This window comes from Papaver somniferum, unplaced genomic scaffold, assembly GCF_003573695.1.
Source record: "Papaver somniferum cultivar HN1 unplaced genomic scaffold, ASM357369v1 unplaced-scaffold_107, whole genome shotgun sequence".
Lineage (NCBI taxonomy): Eukaryota > Viridiplantae > Streptophyta > Magnoliopsida > Ranunculales > Papaveraceae > Papaver > Papaver somniferum.
In genome coordinates, this window is record NW_020619603.1 from 5,337,088 (window position 1) to 5,356,103 (window position 19,016).

Sequence of the window (19,016 nt, forward strand, 5' to 3'; positions counted from 1 at the left end):
TATTATAGAGACAGCTAGAACTCAGTTAATTTCTGGCTCAGTTCCTTCAAATTTCTGGGGAGAATCAGTCCTTACTGCAGTCTACACCATCAATAGAGTCCCAACAACTGTCATAGGAGGAATGCCACCTTATGAGCGTCTCAATGGAAAGAAACCAAACTATTCTGAGCTTCGAGTCTTTGGTTCAACTTTTTTTGTACTCCTTCCAGAACGTGAACGTCATAAACTTGGTCAAAATAATGTCTTGTGTGTCTTCCTTGGTTATGGTATTGAACAAAAAGGGTACCATTGTTATTATCCAGTTAATAGAAAGCTTCGTGTCTCTCGTCATGTCACATTCTGGGAGAAAGTTCCATTCTGGTCACTTCCAAGCAACAAATCATCATCTTTTGAGTCTTTCACTTATTCTGATCCATTTCCTAGTGAATCCAATCCTAGCACTTTTCCTATATCTACTCCTGAAAGTCCATCTCCTCTAGTTGTTGATCCACCATATACGGATGACCAAGACCACTATACGACTCAACCTAACAGTGCAACTCAGGAACGAGATCCTGATTCTGAAGAAAATTCTTTCCACCTCGCAATCGAAGACCACCAGCTAAGTATGCAGACTATCACTGTTCCTTGTCTTATATTTTTTCATTTTATGAACCAAAAACAGACAGAGAATCTGCAGCCATTCCAGAATGGCAAGATTCAATTGATGATGAATTGGAAGCACATGCAAAGGCACGCACATGGGAAATGGTGGACCTTCCTTCTAGAAAATCAATTGTTGGAAGCAGATGGGTCTATAAAGTTAAGACCAAGTCAGATGGTGAGTTTGAATGATGTGAATCACGAGTTGTTGCAAAAGGTTATACACAAGAGTATGGTGTTGACTATGAAGAAACATTTGCACCAGTGGCCAGAATGGTTACAGTTCGTACATTACTTGCTGTTGCTGCAGCACGACAATGGGGGATTCATCAAATGGACGTGAAAAACGCGTTTCTTCATGGTGAGTTACAAGAAGAGGTTTACATGCAACCTCCTCCTGGTTTGCCTCATGAACCTAATCAAGTATGTAAGCTTTGACGGGCATTATATGGACTCAAACAAGCACCTCGTGCTTGGTTTGAGAAGTTTAGCAAAGCAGTATGGCTTTACACAAAGCTTCTGTGATTTAGCTATGTTTGTCAGATCATCAGAAAAAGGAATTGTCATTCTTCTCTTGTATGTTGACGACATGGTTATTACTGGCAGTGATCTACAAGGTATTACTGAACTCAAATCATATCTCAGTGATTGTTTTAAGATGAAAGATCTTGGATCTTTAAGTTACTTTCTTGGCATTGAAGTTGGCATGTCACCCACTGGTTATTTCATATCACAAGTCAAATATGCATATGAGATTCTACAGCGTGCAGGGCTATCTGACAATAAGTTAACTGACACACCTCTTGAATTGAATGTAAAATACAGTCCTACAGATGGGACTCTCATCAACTAGTAGGGAGTCTAAATTACTTGACCATTACGAGACCAGACATAAGTCATGTAGTTCACATAGTCATTCAGTTTATGTCTGCTCCAAGGTCTACTCATTATGCAGCTGTTCTCAGAATTCTAAGATATATCAAGGGGTCTCTTCATCAAGGTCTGTGTTCCTCATCAAAGTATGATCTCACTCTTCAAGCTTACTCAGATTCTGATTGGGCTGGGGATATTGCGGATAAAAAATCTATTACAGGCTATTGTGTTTTCTTGGGAGACTCGTTGATTTCATGGAGAAGTAAGAAACAAAGTGTGGTTTCTCGTTCAAGTGCTGAAGCAGAGTATAGAGAACCTGCTCACACCACATCTGAACTCATTTGGTTACGGTGGCTACTCCGTGATATGGGAGTTCTAATTTCTGCTCCTACACCACTTTATTGTGATAACAAGGCTGCTATTCAAATTACACACAATAATGTCTTTCATGAGCGTACAAAACATATAGAGATAGATTGGCATTTTACTCGTCATCATTTCAAGAAAGGTACAATCACTCTTCCGCATGTTAAATCAGAATTTCAAGTGGATGATCTTTTCACCAAGACTTACTCTGCAGCTCGTCTTCGATTCTTAATTTCCAGACTCAAGATGTGTACTCCACCACCTTGAGCCTGAGGGGGGGTGTTAAGATATGGTCAACATATGATATATCTTGACATTATTGTGTTTGTTATTTGGTTGTAACTGCATATATATTCTTTCTGTGTATGTCCTAGATATTGTTAGGCGTATCTTTTATTTGCCTTATCTAGTTGTTATGTGTATCTTTTATTTTCCTTATGTAGTTGTGTAAACATGTATAAATCAGGATTTTAACTATCAATGAAGATACAGAGAATTATTCTCATAACTACATTAGAATATCTATGCTCATGTTTATCAATGTGGTCTTCCAACTATTGTCTTGCAACACTTTCCCTGCAATTTATAAACTAGACAGGTTGCAAAATGGCACTGTTGATGATCATATTACATTGAATGGTTCTTGGACTATCGATTTCAAGAGAACATTGTCACATTCAGAAGCTGATTAGTTCGCAGAACTTCTGTTGGTAATTGGTTCAAATCCATCAACACGTGATACATTACCAGACACCAGACAGTGGGCTCTTAATTCTAATGGGAAATTCTCGGTTAAATCCTTATATGATTCACTGACAAAATAAGACGACATCATTGGATTTCCCTTACAAGTTTTTTTGGAAAACTGCAGTCCCTCCTAAAATCAATTTTTTGGTCTGGTCTGATGTACACGATAAGCTCAACTCTCTTGACATGTTGCAGTATAAGGGAATTGATATTTATAGTTCATGCATAGTTTGTGGTGATAGTTTCGAGTCACAAGACCACATTCTCCTCCACTGCAAGGTTGCCTATAAACTATGGATGGCCATAACACCTGCAAAGCTGTGGGCATGGGTGTTTCCTGAGGTGATGCACTAGTGGAAAACAACCGATTTAAGATAGTCAGATACTGTTGTTCTAACGAGTTAAACAACACTTTCTGACTGCAGCTGGAAGTGCCGTAGATTTAGTCTTTTTCTGGGACGATGCTATATGGTTGCCCTTTAATTACGATACTTCCAAAGCGCCTCTACGCACGACACCTGCATTGCGTCGTTGATTTGATTTATTTTAATATTAAGAAATAAGTCAGGTCTGATTGGCTGACTCCAGTTATTCTGACTGGGCTGAAATAGTCCCGATTCAAATTCAAATTATACTAAAATGAAACTCAAATTGCACTCATTCAAATTCAGATTCAAGTTCAAATGAAATTACTAAAATTCTCAAATTCAAGTGAAATTCGAATGACAATTAATATTAAAATATTAAAATTCAAATACAAATTCCAAATAAAACCTGAATCATCTAATACCAAATGACAGCTCCATTACATTGAATAAGTTTAGTCCAAAATCATTAAAAAGAAAAGGATTCAACCCCTATTGTTAAGGTTTCTTAAAGAGAAGTGATACAATAAGTCCTAAAAAAAATTCAACCACAATTTCAGTCATTAGGACCTTTGCACCAGCTTGCTTGAGACAAGATCCTGTAGAAGCACAACCTTTTCCAGCATTTCCTTATCTAGCAGCAACAATGATCTCACCATCAACCATGACATCAGAAACCCTCATGAGACCATCGGAAAGAGAGTGACGGCATCCATGAAGGTCTCGAACTACATTCAGGAGAATAGTAAAAAGTCAGACCTTATATGCTAGGTTACATCACTAGTCGAACATAATATGAAAATAACACGAGTAACTTCATGACAGTAGATAGATTTCATTATCTCCATAATATCTAATTTCACCATCACAACAATTGAATAAACTAGCTAGCAAAAAGATGGTGTAACCTACTGGACAGATTCCAACTAAAGCAACTATGAAGTCGGAATACAAGAGCACTCAACATTGAATCAGTATAAGATTGTAGATGAGAGCAGCTTAGCTGCAGCTATCGTGCACTTAATAGCATTACTAATCTTATGACCCAGCAGCGAAAAGTAGTTGTGATGAGGAGTGTGACTTACCCTTAGCATTGCTACGGAAGCACAGATTGCAGCGCATAAGCCATACAAAGTAAATAAGGTGCGATAAACTCGGAGCACAGATTTTCATGAGAAAATACTAATAAAAGTGATCGTATCTCACCCTTCATTCCTGATGCCCAAACTTTTAGTGGTAGTGCAGATTACAGTATTAGGTAACCCTGCACCTAATGGTGCTTGTCAAGCAAGAGACTGGCCTGAAGTTTTACTAACAACGCTACCAAAGAAGATCTATTGCATAAGAGCTAGATCATGTTCACCCTTTTAAGAGCCCTGAAAATTGATCACAAGATTATCTCAGATTGAAGAAGCTTCAAAATAACCATCATACACTAGAAAAGTAGAGGAAAAACTTACATAGTAGTGACTGCAACCGTTTTCCAGGACCACCAACTGAAAACATCCGACTCATTTCATTAGCAACCATAGTAAGATGAGCATCTTGAGAGCTTCAAAACATAACACAACGAGATACATAAGCACCAAACACAAGGAGTTGAAGAAATAACCAAGCGAGAAGAGACCTGGATACCTAATAACCACATTTAACTTCTTTGCAGTACCTCTATATCCTCATCTAATTGCTTCAAATCAACCATATCATCATCTGCATTTAGTACCTGCCCAAAACACACCAGAAAAACATATCAAACTCTTTACTCTTCAACCAACAAACAAGAAAAGAAAGTAAGAGAAATTCTAGAGTCACATGGGAGACGCAACAGACCAACTTTACCTTGTTGAGAAGTCGTAGTTGATCGTGAGTGTAATAACTTATATCTGGTCCTTAATCTGCTAACTGCAAACTTGTAATGACCTGTCACAATATTTCAGAATCCACAGTTACACACACGAATAATGATCTGTTTAGATAGACGGATGCTATTCAGATTAACAAGTTGATTAACAACAGAAAATAAAAAAGAAATTAAGTTTAGCTTGCTTCTACTCATAACAGGGAGAACCAAAATCTGTATAATACCAGTCCAGTATAATTGATAAAGATTCATAAAAAATAGAAAAAACACCAAGAGTGATTTGTTTACTAGATGTGCTTCCATCCTTACACGCCAACTTGCAATATATATGCACATGTGAACAAGAGAACTCAAAGCCCTCCCCTGAAGGATTTTCTCATACCTGTACAAATGCAAGCAGGCAGACTTTAGAAAATGCAGTTATGAATACAACTTGCAAAGAAGCAAGGAGAAATGAAACAAACGTAGAATCGAACACCACAATAGCACTTAACAATTCCATTACTATATAACAACTGAAAACATAGAACTGCACAAGTAGAAGGTAAAACAGGTAAAGATACATACAAGCAAGACCTGCCAACAAGGGTGCTAGCCAGACTAGAAAGTGCAAATCAGGCATTTAAAGAGCAACTGAGCTAGACAGCATTATACAAGAAGCATGAACAAAAATGAACTCTTAAATTCCCAAGAGTTATCAGATAGAATCAAGTAAACTTGTACTGGGCACAAATACATATAAAATAAGGATCTCATAAGGAAAAGAGAACACGAGCTACTAAGTAGTTCACGGCACGGATCCAAACTTAAATTAAATAGAAGTTCGAAAGTGTAAGTATTGTGTATGCAGCACATCTAAGTACATGGCAGTTTTAAAGTTAAGTCAGACGACAACATAGTTCACTTTATCTAGCTTCCTATCATACTTATTCATAAGCAGGAAACATTCACTATGACCATTACAACAGATACAAAGTTCATAAAAAAGATCAAGGCATATAAATGACTGTAAGTATATAAACTGCTCCATTACAAAGTTTAATTGTAAAGCAGGGATTTTAGAAAACTTTAACAAGTGATACATATACTACTACTGTGTTTGGCTACTACCAGTAGCAGTGTAGGACCAAAGTTATTTACCCAAAGTGTACGTTGTAAGCATTCTAATAACCAATCACTTAATGGACCACCAACCTATTCAAGTTCTTAAACAAAATTTCCTAATCATTAGACTTAATATGATGCTTAACTATTATTTAGGCTGAAAGTAAAATTATTTCCTAAACCATTCAACTTAAAGTATGTGTACAATTAGAATAAGTGACCTTTAGTGCAGATGTGATTGAAGCATTGTGATTCATGAATACTACATACTTAAATAATAAGCAAGTGTATGAAGGCTTATGGTAATACAGCTAATTCGCCGCACGGCCAATACGCTCTACATCAGCAGAATCCAATTGTTAAGAAAGCTGAGACTCAACTATGAGATTTAGTTGATTTCACCATCACCACCAATGCTTTATCGAACTCATTGATTCCCTCTCCAAGCACCCAGCAACCACCACCATCAGTCCATACAACCTCCACCACCAGCAGCGATAACCAAAAATTATATATCAATACAGCCCACGAAAACTAACAAATCAAACCCAATTTCAGACTCATAAATACCACATAACTCTTTTTTTTTTTTTGACAAGAATTATAAACCCAACATCCGAAATCAGAATCCTTAAGAATACCCAATTTAGTTTCACAAAAATAGTGGTATCCATTTGTAGCACGATTGATCATTATAGCCATTTTTTCATGTTTTCTTCTAATTTAACCTTCTGCTAAATAGTGGTATCCATTTGATATTAGAGAAAAAAAGGAAAGAAAAGTGGTCCCTTTTTTTTCTCAAGAGAGAAAAAAGAGAGAGAAGTGGTCTCTCTATGGGTAGATTACTAAACTAATACCTCCTCGTGTCGTATTTAGTTGATAAAATACGTTTTTTAGTTAAAAGTATACCACAAAAATTCCATATTGTCCCCTAAAATTTCCTGATTATCAAGAAGAAAATCAACAACCAGGATTTGAAACCAGTGTATTAAACAAAGAATTTTTGATGTTGATCGCTTACATGGAAATAATTTCAATTCTAATATTTTTTGCAAAACCTTAATTTATCAAGTAATTTCTGGTCAAAGGAGTAACGTTTGACTTTCCATTTAAGGAAACTTGCCTATCCTTTGGCATACCCTTCTATGAAAACATTTCCTATCTTCCTGAAACTGAGGGAGTAAGAGTTTGCACAAATGTTGTAGACAAAAAGTTACCTTGATTTTTTAGGGCTATACTGAAGGACTTTAAGGATACCAATTTATACCCATCTAAAGGCAAAAGATAAGGGGTGTCTAAAAATGGTGAGAGTACTAAGTATCCTTACTAGTTTAATTTACGTTTCCACCTTTAAACACATTTTTTTTATATTTATTATTTTACAAAAAATTTTCTTCTAACATTTTTGAAATCTTAAAATATTAATTTGTGACATAATAATCTTTTTTATTTTTAATTGTTACCGACTATTACCATAGATAGATAACATGAAAAAAGAAAAATTAGAAAATTTATAACTTTGGGAAAATTTATTTCCGAGATAACGGTCATAACCGGTATATAAAAATTCATCACCACTGCTGTTTATGAAAGTAGGAAAATTCAAAAAAGTTAGGAAATTTTTTATTTGGGACTACTTTCGTAATCGGAAGATATCTAATTGAACAGTTGAATAACAACTGCTTGACCGGGATGTTGATGTGGTAGCGTGTGCGTCGGAGAGAGACATACGTTACTGTTTACATGTCACATTTATCAAAAGAAAAATTAAAGTTTTCTTTTGTTCTTCTTCTTCGGAACATGATAAGGATTCACCGATAGTTATGATGAACAAAAAGTAGAGTATAGATTGTCTGGAAGTATACACCGTCTTCTTTCGTTCGATTATGGGTATTTGTTGTTTTCCAGGTTTGATAATTGCAGAAACTAGTCTTCTAAACTATATCCAATCCCGGAACAATCCTGCAATTTGTCCTGCCTCTAACAATTCGGTGGGCCTTCCCAACCCATGAATAACAGGGGATGAGTTTTAGGGGATGGATCCCGGGCACTGTTAGTGCCGGGACAGATTGCACGATTGAACCGGCGGTCAGTTTAGAATTTCCGTTCCTAGCCCGGGAGGAAAACCTTCTGATTTGAGTTAGAAAACCAACTGATGATGAATTTTTTTTTAAGCTATCAATTGTGCCTAAGTTACTCGTATACAAAGACCGTATCAGTGTAGTTTAGAAGATCTGATTCTACTGATTTATATAGAATACGTACAATAATATTTATGCCTCTTAATATATCCAAGATCGGTACGTAGCATTTCTGTAAATATAAAAGTCATACTATTATATCTGGAACAAGCATAAACTTTGTTACTCAATGATTAATATGGCGTATTACTAACTGATCATTCTTGTTACATTTACGCAATCACACTACTTGTAGGATCAGCATTCCATGTGAACACGATAGGACTCCTGACGACATGAACTCCATCACGCCATTCAATGTACCCAAACTCTGGTTCGCCAGGAACTGCGTCAACTCCTTCTTTAATGAGACTTGAGAATGAAATTTCATAAGAAAGGGTGCGGTTTTCGCTGCTGAAAATAAGCATACTTGGCGAGACATTGATTTTAACTGATGCAGGAACTTTAACGATATGCTTATAAATTGCAGATCCAATCAGTTCAACGTTCTTCACAGACCTCTTGTACATTACTGTAGTGTTACTGCCGGATTCAAAAACCACAGAAAATGACGGGTAGTTCAAGTCACCAGGGCTCGACAATCCAATTGAACCACAATCAACTTTCCTGTCCTTGACTAAAACTGACAATTGTGAAGAATCATAGCCAATGGAGCAGAGGAAGGCTACATAATCACTCGGCCCGAGGTCATATACCAAACCCGGATGAAGGGCTCGGTTCGGATCAACATGTCCTGCACCGATAAGGAACGGTGTTGAATCCAGACCAGTGGCAAGATCAGTAATGTTCTTACGGGAATTATCCACATTATATGCTGTAGTCATAAGAGCTGACTTAATTGCTGCTGGTGTCCATTTAGGGAAAGCATTTCGGAGCAAAGCAGCCACCCCGCTGACGTGAGGGCATGACATGGAGGTACCAGAAATTATATTGAACTCAACTCGAGTTGGATCGAGGTCCGCGTTGATCGGGGAAGTTGCTCCACTCCAAGCGGCCAAGATGTTAACACCAGGTGCGGTGATATCCGGTTTCAGTATCTCAGGTGTTAGATAGTTTGGACCACGGCTTGAAAATGAAGCAACCTTTGGAGCGGATGTCGAACCACCCTTTACGGTTCCAAGAAAATTGATAGTAGCTGTCGCGTTTTCTTGTAATTTGATATATTCCAGTATCTTGGCTCCGTCCTCGTAACTCACTTGTGCTGCTGGAATTAGATATGGTGAAGACGTCAGTCCTTTTCCATATTCTTGATTTTTGACGACAATCATTCCAATACCACCAGCAATCTTCACTGCTGATCCTCCATCATTATATGCCAATTCGCAAACAATGATCTTTCCAGCCAAGATAGTGCTAGAGTTGAACAGTCCTTCAATGCAGAATTGGTTATCAGCATCAACGGCGTAGAATAATTCTATGTCTCCTTGTGGAAGTGGTTCTCCAGAATATAATGAAACACCATTAATAACCCTACCATCACCTAAAATTACATCTGCCGGAAATTCCCTGTCAAGCGTGGACGCTGCAACAGTTAGCAACCATGGGGCAAGATTACCAGCAGTGCGCGGAGACGGACCATCATTTCCTGCAGAACATGAAACGAGTATTCCTTTTTCCATAGCACCAAAAGCTCCAATTGCAATCGAATCTTCATTGTATTCCTGATTGAAACCCATGCCAACAGATAATGATATCACATCGACACCATCTGCGACAGCCTGATCAAAGGCAGCTAGAATATCCGAATCAAAGCAACCATCAGCCCAGCATATCTTGTAAACAGCAATTCTAGCCCTCGTCGCAATACCTTTTGCTTCCCCAACCGCATATTGAAACAAACTGGCATTCTTGACTGGAGATCCAGCTGCAGTCGACGAAGTATGTGTACCATGTCCTTGCGTATCTCTCGGAGATCTTGAATCGATACCAGTTTCATTTACCATTTGACCAATTTCGGCTTCAGCTCCTTCATAATATGACCTAGCACCAATTATCTTTCTGTTGCAAGACTTTTCTGGGAAATCAGAGCCAGTCTCACAAGTACCATTCCATCTAGCAGGCACAGGAGATAGGCCAGTGTCACTAAAACTTTGGCGTTCTGGCCAGATTCCAGTATCGAGGACACCAATGATAACATCATCAGCATAGTTTGATATAGGCCAAAGACCAAAATCATTGGACAAACCAAGAAAGAGTGGAGTACGAGTTGTGTGCACTTGGTGAATTCTCTCCGGAAGAATCGAGATGATTCCTGGAAAACTTCGAAGATGATTGGCTTGAGAAGGTGTTAGTCGAGCAGCAAATCCATTAACGACATTTGTGTACGTATAAAGAATTCTCTGAGGATGGGGAGAAGGAGGAAGAGATTGGAGAGTTGAGTGATACCATTCATGGTGTGAAGCAAAGTTGGAAGGCTTATCGGATTTGAAGACATGAACAATATAAGTCCGTGGTTGCTCAGCATCAACAATCGATGATAACGGCCGCTGAGAATATGAAGATGGGGTAAGTTCTGCTATTAGAGAAAACAAAAGAAGGAGAGTAATGAAGGACGTAGCTGAAGAAGGCATTCTCACAGTCTTATGTTGTCATTGCTAAGCAAACAGTTTGGCTTATTTATAAGCGAAATCGATCAAGGATGACATGTGGCACCGACAGTTTTTGACTGAGCACAAAATCAGATACCTAGAGATTTTAATATACTTGGGGTTAATAAGTCTGTTGATGGAATTACTATAAAATTTTGTGGTTTGGGAAGTTCTGATGATGAACGTTCGCGGGTGTATAATTGCTAGTACTTCTGCTGCTACCTTCCTTTTGTCATTATTATTTGTAGAGATTATCCAGGTAGGGCTATCGCTCATTAGTTCTTTCACGTGATTCTGTTAAACTGGGTAATAAATGAATATCATCACAAGTACTCTCGTTCTTGCTCGATTTGTATGTATTTGTGTGGCTTATAAACTGGGTAATAGAAGATGCTTTAGTGCTATTCATTCTTTCAGAATACAGTCCATCCATCATAATGGTACCAGTACATCAGTTCTGACTTTTAAACCGTACTACAACAGAATACAGATATGTACGTTTTTTTCATTTTCAATTCATTAATATGCGTGCACGGTAACCTGACTCACAAGGCCTCAGTTTCAAGTTGTTGGATTCTATATTTTGAGATAGAAAGGCAGCCTATGGATATCATACGAAAACTAACATTATTAGCTAGCATGTTCGCGTACCATTCTATATTAATTAGTGGTTCATTTATGTGCCTGCAGGCAAAAAGTGTTTCACTGCATGGTTAATACAATAGGTCGGTAATATGAACTACCATTGGCAGCGACGAACCCATGAATTCATATCACTAGGGTCAAATCTTTAAATCACTAACAAAGCCAAAGGCCGCCCAAAATTGTACTCCCTCCGTCCAGGTGGTATAGGTGCAATTTTCAAATGTTTCGGATTAAATTTGTTCTTTTGTTGGTTTTTATTAACTTGTTTAATAAATATTTTTTGAGCTAAAATATGACGGGGAGCTTAATATATTACCATCACTACAGTAGATAATTTTTTATTGATCAGAAAAGAACTTGTATTAGAAAGAGAGAATATACAGGGGCTACCAGAAGTAGAATAAAAGAGAAAAAAACATTACATTACACGAATAAATTCTCCCAATCTTTGAGAACTGAGCTAGAAAAGTTAACATGAACTCTTCTTCCTGCAGCTGAAGCCCAAAGAAATATAAAAGTGTTTATGGTGAAAATTGTTTCTGCTGATTTTGGTAATTTCGGTGGGTGAGTGAGAAATAGATCTAAACCCTGAACAAATGTACTGCACGGGAGTACTTTAGATTCGAGAGATCAATCTATACAAATCTGGCCTAAACCAAGAGATGGCCGTTCCGGATTTGCTTCGGTCACAAAAAGGAGGAGAACGGATGGTTTAGGGAGGGAAGCAAAGAGAGTGTTGAGACCACAACACGTCTGGAAGAGTAGTACTTGAGTTGTATCAGAAGGTGAAAACTTTTAGAAAGCTAGCAAAGTTTCCTTTATGAGTATTTTATTTCTCCCTGACCAAAAACTTGTGTTTTGGTAGAAATAGGTAAGACCTATTTATACAAGTCTAAGTGAAACGTACTCTGGCCTTGTAAGAAAAGAAACGGATGAGTTAAATCGGAAGAGGTGGTGACGCCTGGAATTGATGGAATTTGATGGAATTGATGTTTCATAATGTAGGAGCGTTTCAACATTACTTCCTGCATTTACTAACCATTTTATTCTTATGACACTCTCTTGAAACGAGCATTTGTGTATGCTGCACGCTGTAGACCGCCAAACCAATACCCTAATGAGCATCCCCCAGTTTGTGACATACGTTTTTGATGTCTCGAGTGTTTTCGTGGAAAATATGTAGCATGTCGCTGGTGTTTGATAAGTTGAGCTTGAGAGACGTGCTGGCTCAGTGGCCGAGATTTTGAATCTTAAGAGGAATCGTGGCCTTTGATGTAGGCATGACATGCCAAAGTGCAAGGGTTGCAGGGCATGTGCCAATGTCATGTGTGGAATGTCTTGGTCGTAGGTTGCACATCGGGTGCAAGTGGCAATGCCAAAGTGCAAGTGTTGCATGGCATGTGCCAATGGCGCGTGTGGCGGCTTTGGCCTTGGTTTGCACAGGTTGGCATGCCAGGTTTGCAAGAGTTGCTTGGCATGTGCCAATGGCGCGTGTGGAGGCTTTGGCCTTGATTTGCACAGCTCGGCATGCCAGGTTGCAAGAGTTGATTGGCATGTGCCAATAGCGCGTGTGGCGGCTTTGGCCTTGGTTTGCACGGCTTGGCATGCCAGGTTTGCAAGAGTTGCTTGGCATGTGCTAATGACGCGTGTGGTGGCTTTGGCCTGGGTTTGCACGGCCTTGCATGCCAAGTTGTAAGAGTTGCTTGGCATGTGCCAATGGAGCGTGCGGGGGCTTTGGCCTTGATTTGCACGGCTTGGCATGCCAGGTTACAAGCGTTGATTGGCATGTGCCAATGGCGCGTGTGGCGGCTTGGCCCTAGGTTTGCACGGCTTGGCATGTTAGGTTGCAAGCGTTGCTTGGCATGTGCCAATGGCTCGTGTGGCGGCTTGGCCCTAGGTTTGCACGGCTTGGCATGCAAGGTTGCAAGCGTTGCTTGGCATGTGCCAATGGCGCGTGTGGCGGTTTGGCCCTTAGGTTTGCACGGCTTTGGCATGCCAGGTTGCAAGAGTTGCTTGGCATGTGCCAATGGCACGTGTGGAGGCTTGGCCCCTAGGTTTGCACGACTTTGGCATGCCAGGTTGCAAGAGCTGCTTGGCATGTGTCAATGGCGCGTGTGACGGCTTGGCCCTAGGTTTGCACGGCTTGGCATGCTAGGTTGCAAGCGTTGCTTGGCATGTGCCAATGGCGCGTGTGGCGGCTTGGCCCCTATGTTTGCACGACTTTGGCATGCCAGGTTGCAAGAGTTGCTTGGCATGTGCTAATGGCGCGTGTGGCGGCTTGGCCCCTAGGTTTGCACGGCTTTGGCATGCCCTAAGTTGGAAGAGATGCTTGGCATGTTCCAATGGCGCGTGTGGCGCAATGATTGTGCAGCTCGGATTTGGCACGATTGCCGTGAAGCGCAATGATTGTGCGGCTTGGTTTTGGCATGGTTGCCATGATTCGCAACGGTTGTGCGGCTTGGTTTTGGCATGGTTTCCATGAAGCGCAATGATTGCACGGTACGTGCAATTGCTATGTATTGCGTGATGGTTGCATGGTACGTGCATTCTGGCATGTTTGCCATGCTTTTACACAATTGCTGTGCGGTATACGCAGACTTAGGGTTTTGTGTGTCGAAATCCTAGTTTAGTATTTGAAAAAGGATACCCTGGTAATTTTTACATAAGTGCATTAAATGTTCTAGTAAATGTGTTTAGTGTCACCGATGACGTCATGCTATACGTGAGGTTTTTGGGTTTTACCCAAAACCACCATCAACCAAAGGTTTTAGCTTCATTCCCAAGTTCATCATCTGTTTTGAAGGTATGTTGATTATCGAAGGTACGGCTGTTACGTTCCATCCACAATGTCCAAAACATAGTAAATAAATTAATTATTTTGCTAAAATAGTAATATTTTCTGATCCTAACTAGGTTTGTATAAGCTAAATTTTATCTCGATAAAATAGTAACTTCACTACAATAATAAACTTTATTTGGTCCCAAAGTTATTGATTTATCGAAATTTTACTGTAGCAAGTGCTACTAATGGAACATAGACAGAACAAAAATAGTCGGGAAATAAAGCAATCACCCCCACGAAAATAAGACCGATTTTTATTTAATAAGAAATAGATCATATTATTCTCAAGTGCCAACTGATCATATTATTATGAGATATTTTATAAAAGGGTCGTATGTTTTTGGCTATATTATGGTCTGGATCGTAGTACATGCCGTTGATGTTTCTGGGTCGTAGACTAACGGAAGTCTGTTAGAAAATATGTTACTTGACTTTTTGAATTTAGTCAACCACTAAGACTGTTTAAAAGAGTAACTCTGTTTGTCATTGTTTGGCGCATGACTCTTTGTTCTCCATCCGCCGGCCGTAAAATCATATAAACCCTAAAATTTGGCATTTTACTTTGCCTTGCAAGTTAGAATGTCTTTCTTCCACCACGGTCGACGATCATGCCTAGGATTAGTTATTGAATTTAGGAAACAGAGATGGATCCCATTTGAGATGTAGAAGATGGTAATGTCCGAGCTAGCTAGATGTCATTTAAATAGTTTATAAGCGCATTTTAGTAACAAATCAGAAAGTCAAAGTTAGTCTACGCATCAACCGCATGTCCTACGACCCATACTCTAATATAACCAAAAAAATACGATCCTTTTATAAAATATCTCTATCATTATCCAACTGACGCAACCAGGCTACTACCTAGGAGTAGCATTATAGGACTCCTAAGTCCTAATGACATGTATTCCATCGCACCATTCAATGGACCCGAACTCCGGCTCACTAGGAACTGCATCCACTTCCTTAATGAGATTTGAAAACGAGACTCAAAAGACAGGGTCCGTTTTTCAATGTTCATTCAACTTGGGTCGCTTGGCTTGTTGGTGTAGCTGCCTTTCTTCTTCAGTAATCAAACTGGTGCTTCAAAATCCTGCTTTTGCCTTTTGGTGTCTGCAACTAATAATTAGGTCACATACGACAGTATAGGAAGCGGCGGTTCTTTTTTTCTCCTTTTCTTTTGTCAAACAAAGCCGCGACCACCACTGCAAATAAACAAACTATAAAAGTACTACAAAAAACTATAAAAGTACTTGTTCTTTTGTTTCCTATATATGTTGCAAACTTTGTGCATAACTAAGCAATCAGACTGCAACTATATTATTCATTACTTTCCTTCTGCCTTTTTCTCTACTGGAACTAGCAGTCGCCCCTTCTTCATTCACCGATGTTGAACAACCACAGACTTACATTGTTCAGGTGTTCAAATCCGATAAGCTTTCCAACTTCGCTTCTCACCATGAATGGTATCACTCAGCTGTCCAATCTCTGCCAGCTTCACCTCATCCTCAGAGAATTATTTATACATACACAGATGTAGTTGATGGATTCGCTGCTCGACTAACACCTTCTCAAGCCAATCATCTTCGAAACCTTCCGGGAATCATTTCGATTCATCAAGAAAGAATTCATAAAGTGCACACAACTCGTACTCCACGGTTTCTTGGTTTATCCAATTATTTTGGTCTTTGGCCCGAGTCAAACTATGCCGATGATGTTGTCATTGGTGTTCTCGATACTGGAATATGGCCAGAAAGCCGAAGTTTTAGTGATATTGGCCTATCTAAAGTGCCTGCTAGATGGAAGGGTACATGTGAGATTCGACCTGATTTTCCAGAAAAGTCTTGCAACAGAAAGATAATTGGTGCAAAGTCATTATATCATGGAAGTCATAAAGCCGCTATTCATGGCATAGCAAATGAAACTGGTAAACGGTCAACAACACCGAGAGATACACAGGGACATGGTACACATATTGCATCAACTGTAGCTGGATCATCTGTTAAGAATGCGAGTTTGTTTGATTATGCGGTTGGAGAAGCTAAAGGAATGGCAACAAGGGCTAGAATTGCTGTGTACAAGATATGTTGGGTAAATGGTTGTTTTGATTCAGATATTCTTGCCTCCTTTGATCAAGCTGTCGCAGATGGTGTCGATGTCATTTCCGTATCCGTTGGTACCAGTGGTCTCGCCCGTCAATACAATGAAGACCCAATTGCACTTGGCGCTTTTGGTGCTATGGGAAAAGGTATACCGGTTTCTTGTGCTGCAGGAAATGATGGTCCTGACCCGGAAACTGTAAGGAATATTGCCCCATGGATATTAACTGTTGCAGCGTCCACCCTAGATAGGGAATTTCCAGCGGACGTAATTTTAGGTGATGGTAGGGTTTTTCATGGTGTTTCATTATATTCTGGAGAACCACTTCCACAAGGATACATAGAATTAGTTTATGCCGGTGATGCTGGTAACAAATATTGCTTAGAAGGAGAATTTAACTCTACCACTATTTTGGCTGGAAAGCTCATTGTTTGCATTGCGGGTGATAATGGAGGAGCTAGTATGGGGAATGCTGTAAAGATTGCTGGTGGCGTTGGAATGATTGTCGTTAATATAAAAGAGTGGGGGAGAGGAGTTATCCCAGAACTATTTCTAATTCCAGCAGCAGAAGTGAGTTACAAGGATGGAGCTAGGATACTGAAGTATATGAAATCACAAAAGAAATCGTCAGCTACTATCAAATTTCGTGGAACCGTAACCGGTGGTTCGCCATCCGCTCCCAAAGTGGCTGCCTTTTCTTCCCGTGGTCCTAACAGCCTAGCAGCCGAGATACTTAAACCAGATATTACCGCACCTGGCGTTAATATATTGGCCGCTTGGACCGGAGCTGTTGCTCCAACTAGCTTGGACATGGACCCAAGACGATCAATATTGCTTCCGGTACTTCAACGTCATGCCCTCACGTAAGCGGAGTGGCTGCATTGCTCCGTAGTGCTTACCCTACATGGACACCAGCTGCGACAAAATCTGCTCTTATGACTACAAGTTATAACTTGGGCAATTCAGGTAAAAACATTACTGATATTTTTGATGGTCGTGATGCAACACCATTTGATGTCGGTTCGGGACATCTTGACCCGAACCGAGCCCTTCATCCAGGCTTGATATATGACCTCGTGCCAAGTGACTATATCAGCTTTCTTTGTTCCATTGGGTATAATTCAACACAATTACTGCATTTCGTCAGGAATGCAAAGAAAGTTGATTGCAAATCGATTGGATTGTCGAACCCTGGTGACTAGAACTACCCATCATTTTCTGTTGTTTTTAGATCCGGTAGTAGTACTACAGTTAAGTACAGGAGAACACTGTTGAGAAGTTAGGATCGACAATATATACTCCTATCATTACAGCTCCACGGTCGGTGAAAATCAAAGTTTCACCAAGGAAGCCTGTTTTCAGTAACGAAAACCGTACCTTGTCTTATAAAATCACATTCTCAAGTCTCGTTAAGGGTGCCGTGCTGAGGGAACCAGAGTTCGGTTCGATTGAATGGCGCGACGGAGTTCATGTTGTGACGAGTGCTATCGCATTTACGTGGACCACTACCAAACAGTAGTCTGGTTTCTTCGGTTCAGCGATCATGCACTGCAAGAAATCAGCTTTCTGTAATGTCGTTTTGACGCTACATTGTGCATTTTATTTTCGATCTCGATCAATTTGTTGTTGTGCTTAATATGGAAGGCTCACTATGTATGCAATACCTAATTAATGAAGCTGTAATAAAACTATAGTTTGTCACCAAATTTGAAATTGAAATTAATTACCTCATTTCATAGAAGTTGATTTCCTTGCACACCAGCCCTACGAATCTGATTTTATGCAGACTCTTTCAGAAAATATCGGTGCACGAGACATTTCAATCTGGTCGGAGCTGTACCGGAACAAGACTTAAAAAAAAGTGAAATCCTCGCACTTACAGTTTCTGATGGGAAATTCCAAAACTAATATTTTGAACTTTTAGTAATTGTTTTATACTTTTTTACCCTCGAAAGTAGATTTTTGACAACTATTTTGGTCAAATAAGGACAGTCCCGTAAACATATCACGAACATACCGGTGACCATTGACTATTTTAGTTAACTGACCCTAGTATTCGGGTGTACTCCTACTGTAAACTCGAAAATTGTAACATTAACCGTTGATAAATAACGTCGAGTGTTATTAACCATGAGTCCAGTTGACTGGTCAATATTTCGAACGCATTATTAGTGTTTTCCGAAAAATATTTCCACTAAATTCATCGTGCAGTCGTACAAAGAGACATGAACGTCATTCTTTTAGATCATATTTTTCCCTTTTGGTCATGCATGCTGTTTTTAGAATTCAGCAGTACGTTGAGCATATACGTGGCATTGGACGATTTTTGAAATCCTTTTCGGCCAAAATCTCATCTGGTCCTTCCATATAATTAATTTGTTCGGTGCCATTTTTCGGGGTGCCTTTCTTGTTTAGCTGTCAGACTTGGAGACAAGCCTTGACTTCCCAGAAAAGAGCTGCAACAAAAAGATAAATGGTTCAGGCTGAGTACAAATTTGTATTTTCCTAACCAATATATTTTTGTATCTCGTATTTCACATTTTTATGGTTTAGACTTCGACAAGATACGAGTTAAGGGAAAGGAAAATACTACTTATTCTTCGAAATCTCCTTGCAAAGTAAATCCAGAGGTAAGTGTAGAAGAAATTCTTGGTAGGATGGAGAATGTTCCGGAGTTTGTATGAT

General features: G+C 39.5%; 1 protein-coding gene and 1 pseudogene across 1 annotated transcript; one reads left to right on the top strand and one right to left on the bottom strand.

The window, feature by feature from the left end:
- Positions 1-8,240: 8,240 nt before the first annotated feature.
- Positions 8,241-10,729, bottom strand: LOC113327832 (subtilisin-like protease SBT1.4). The gene has a single exon (XM_026574952.1). It carries the CDS (start codon positions 10,727-10,729, stop codon positions 8,372-8,374), a length of 2,358 nt encoding a protein of 785 aa, XP_026430737.1. The 3' UTR covers positions 8,241-8,371.
- Positions 10,730-13,918: 3,189 nt separating this feature from the next.
- LOC113327933 lies at positions 13,919-17,868 on the top strand (annotated as a pseudogene).
- The last annotated feature ends 1,148 nt before the right edge of the window (positions 17,869-19,016 follow it).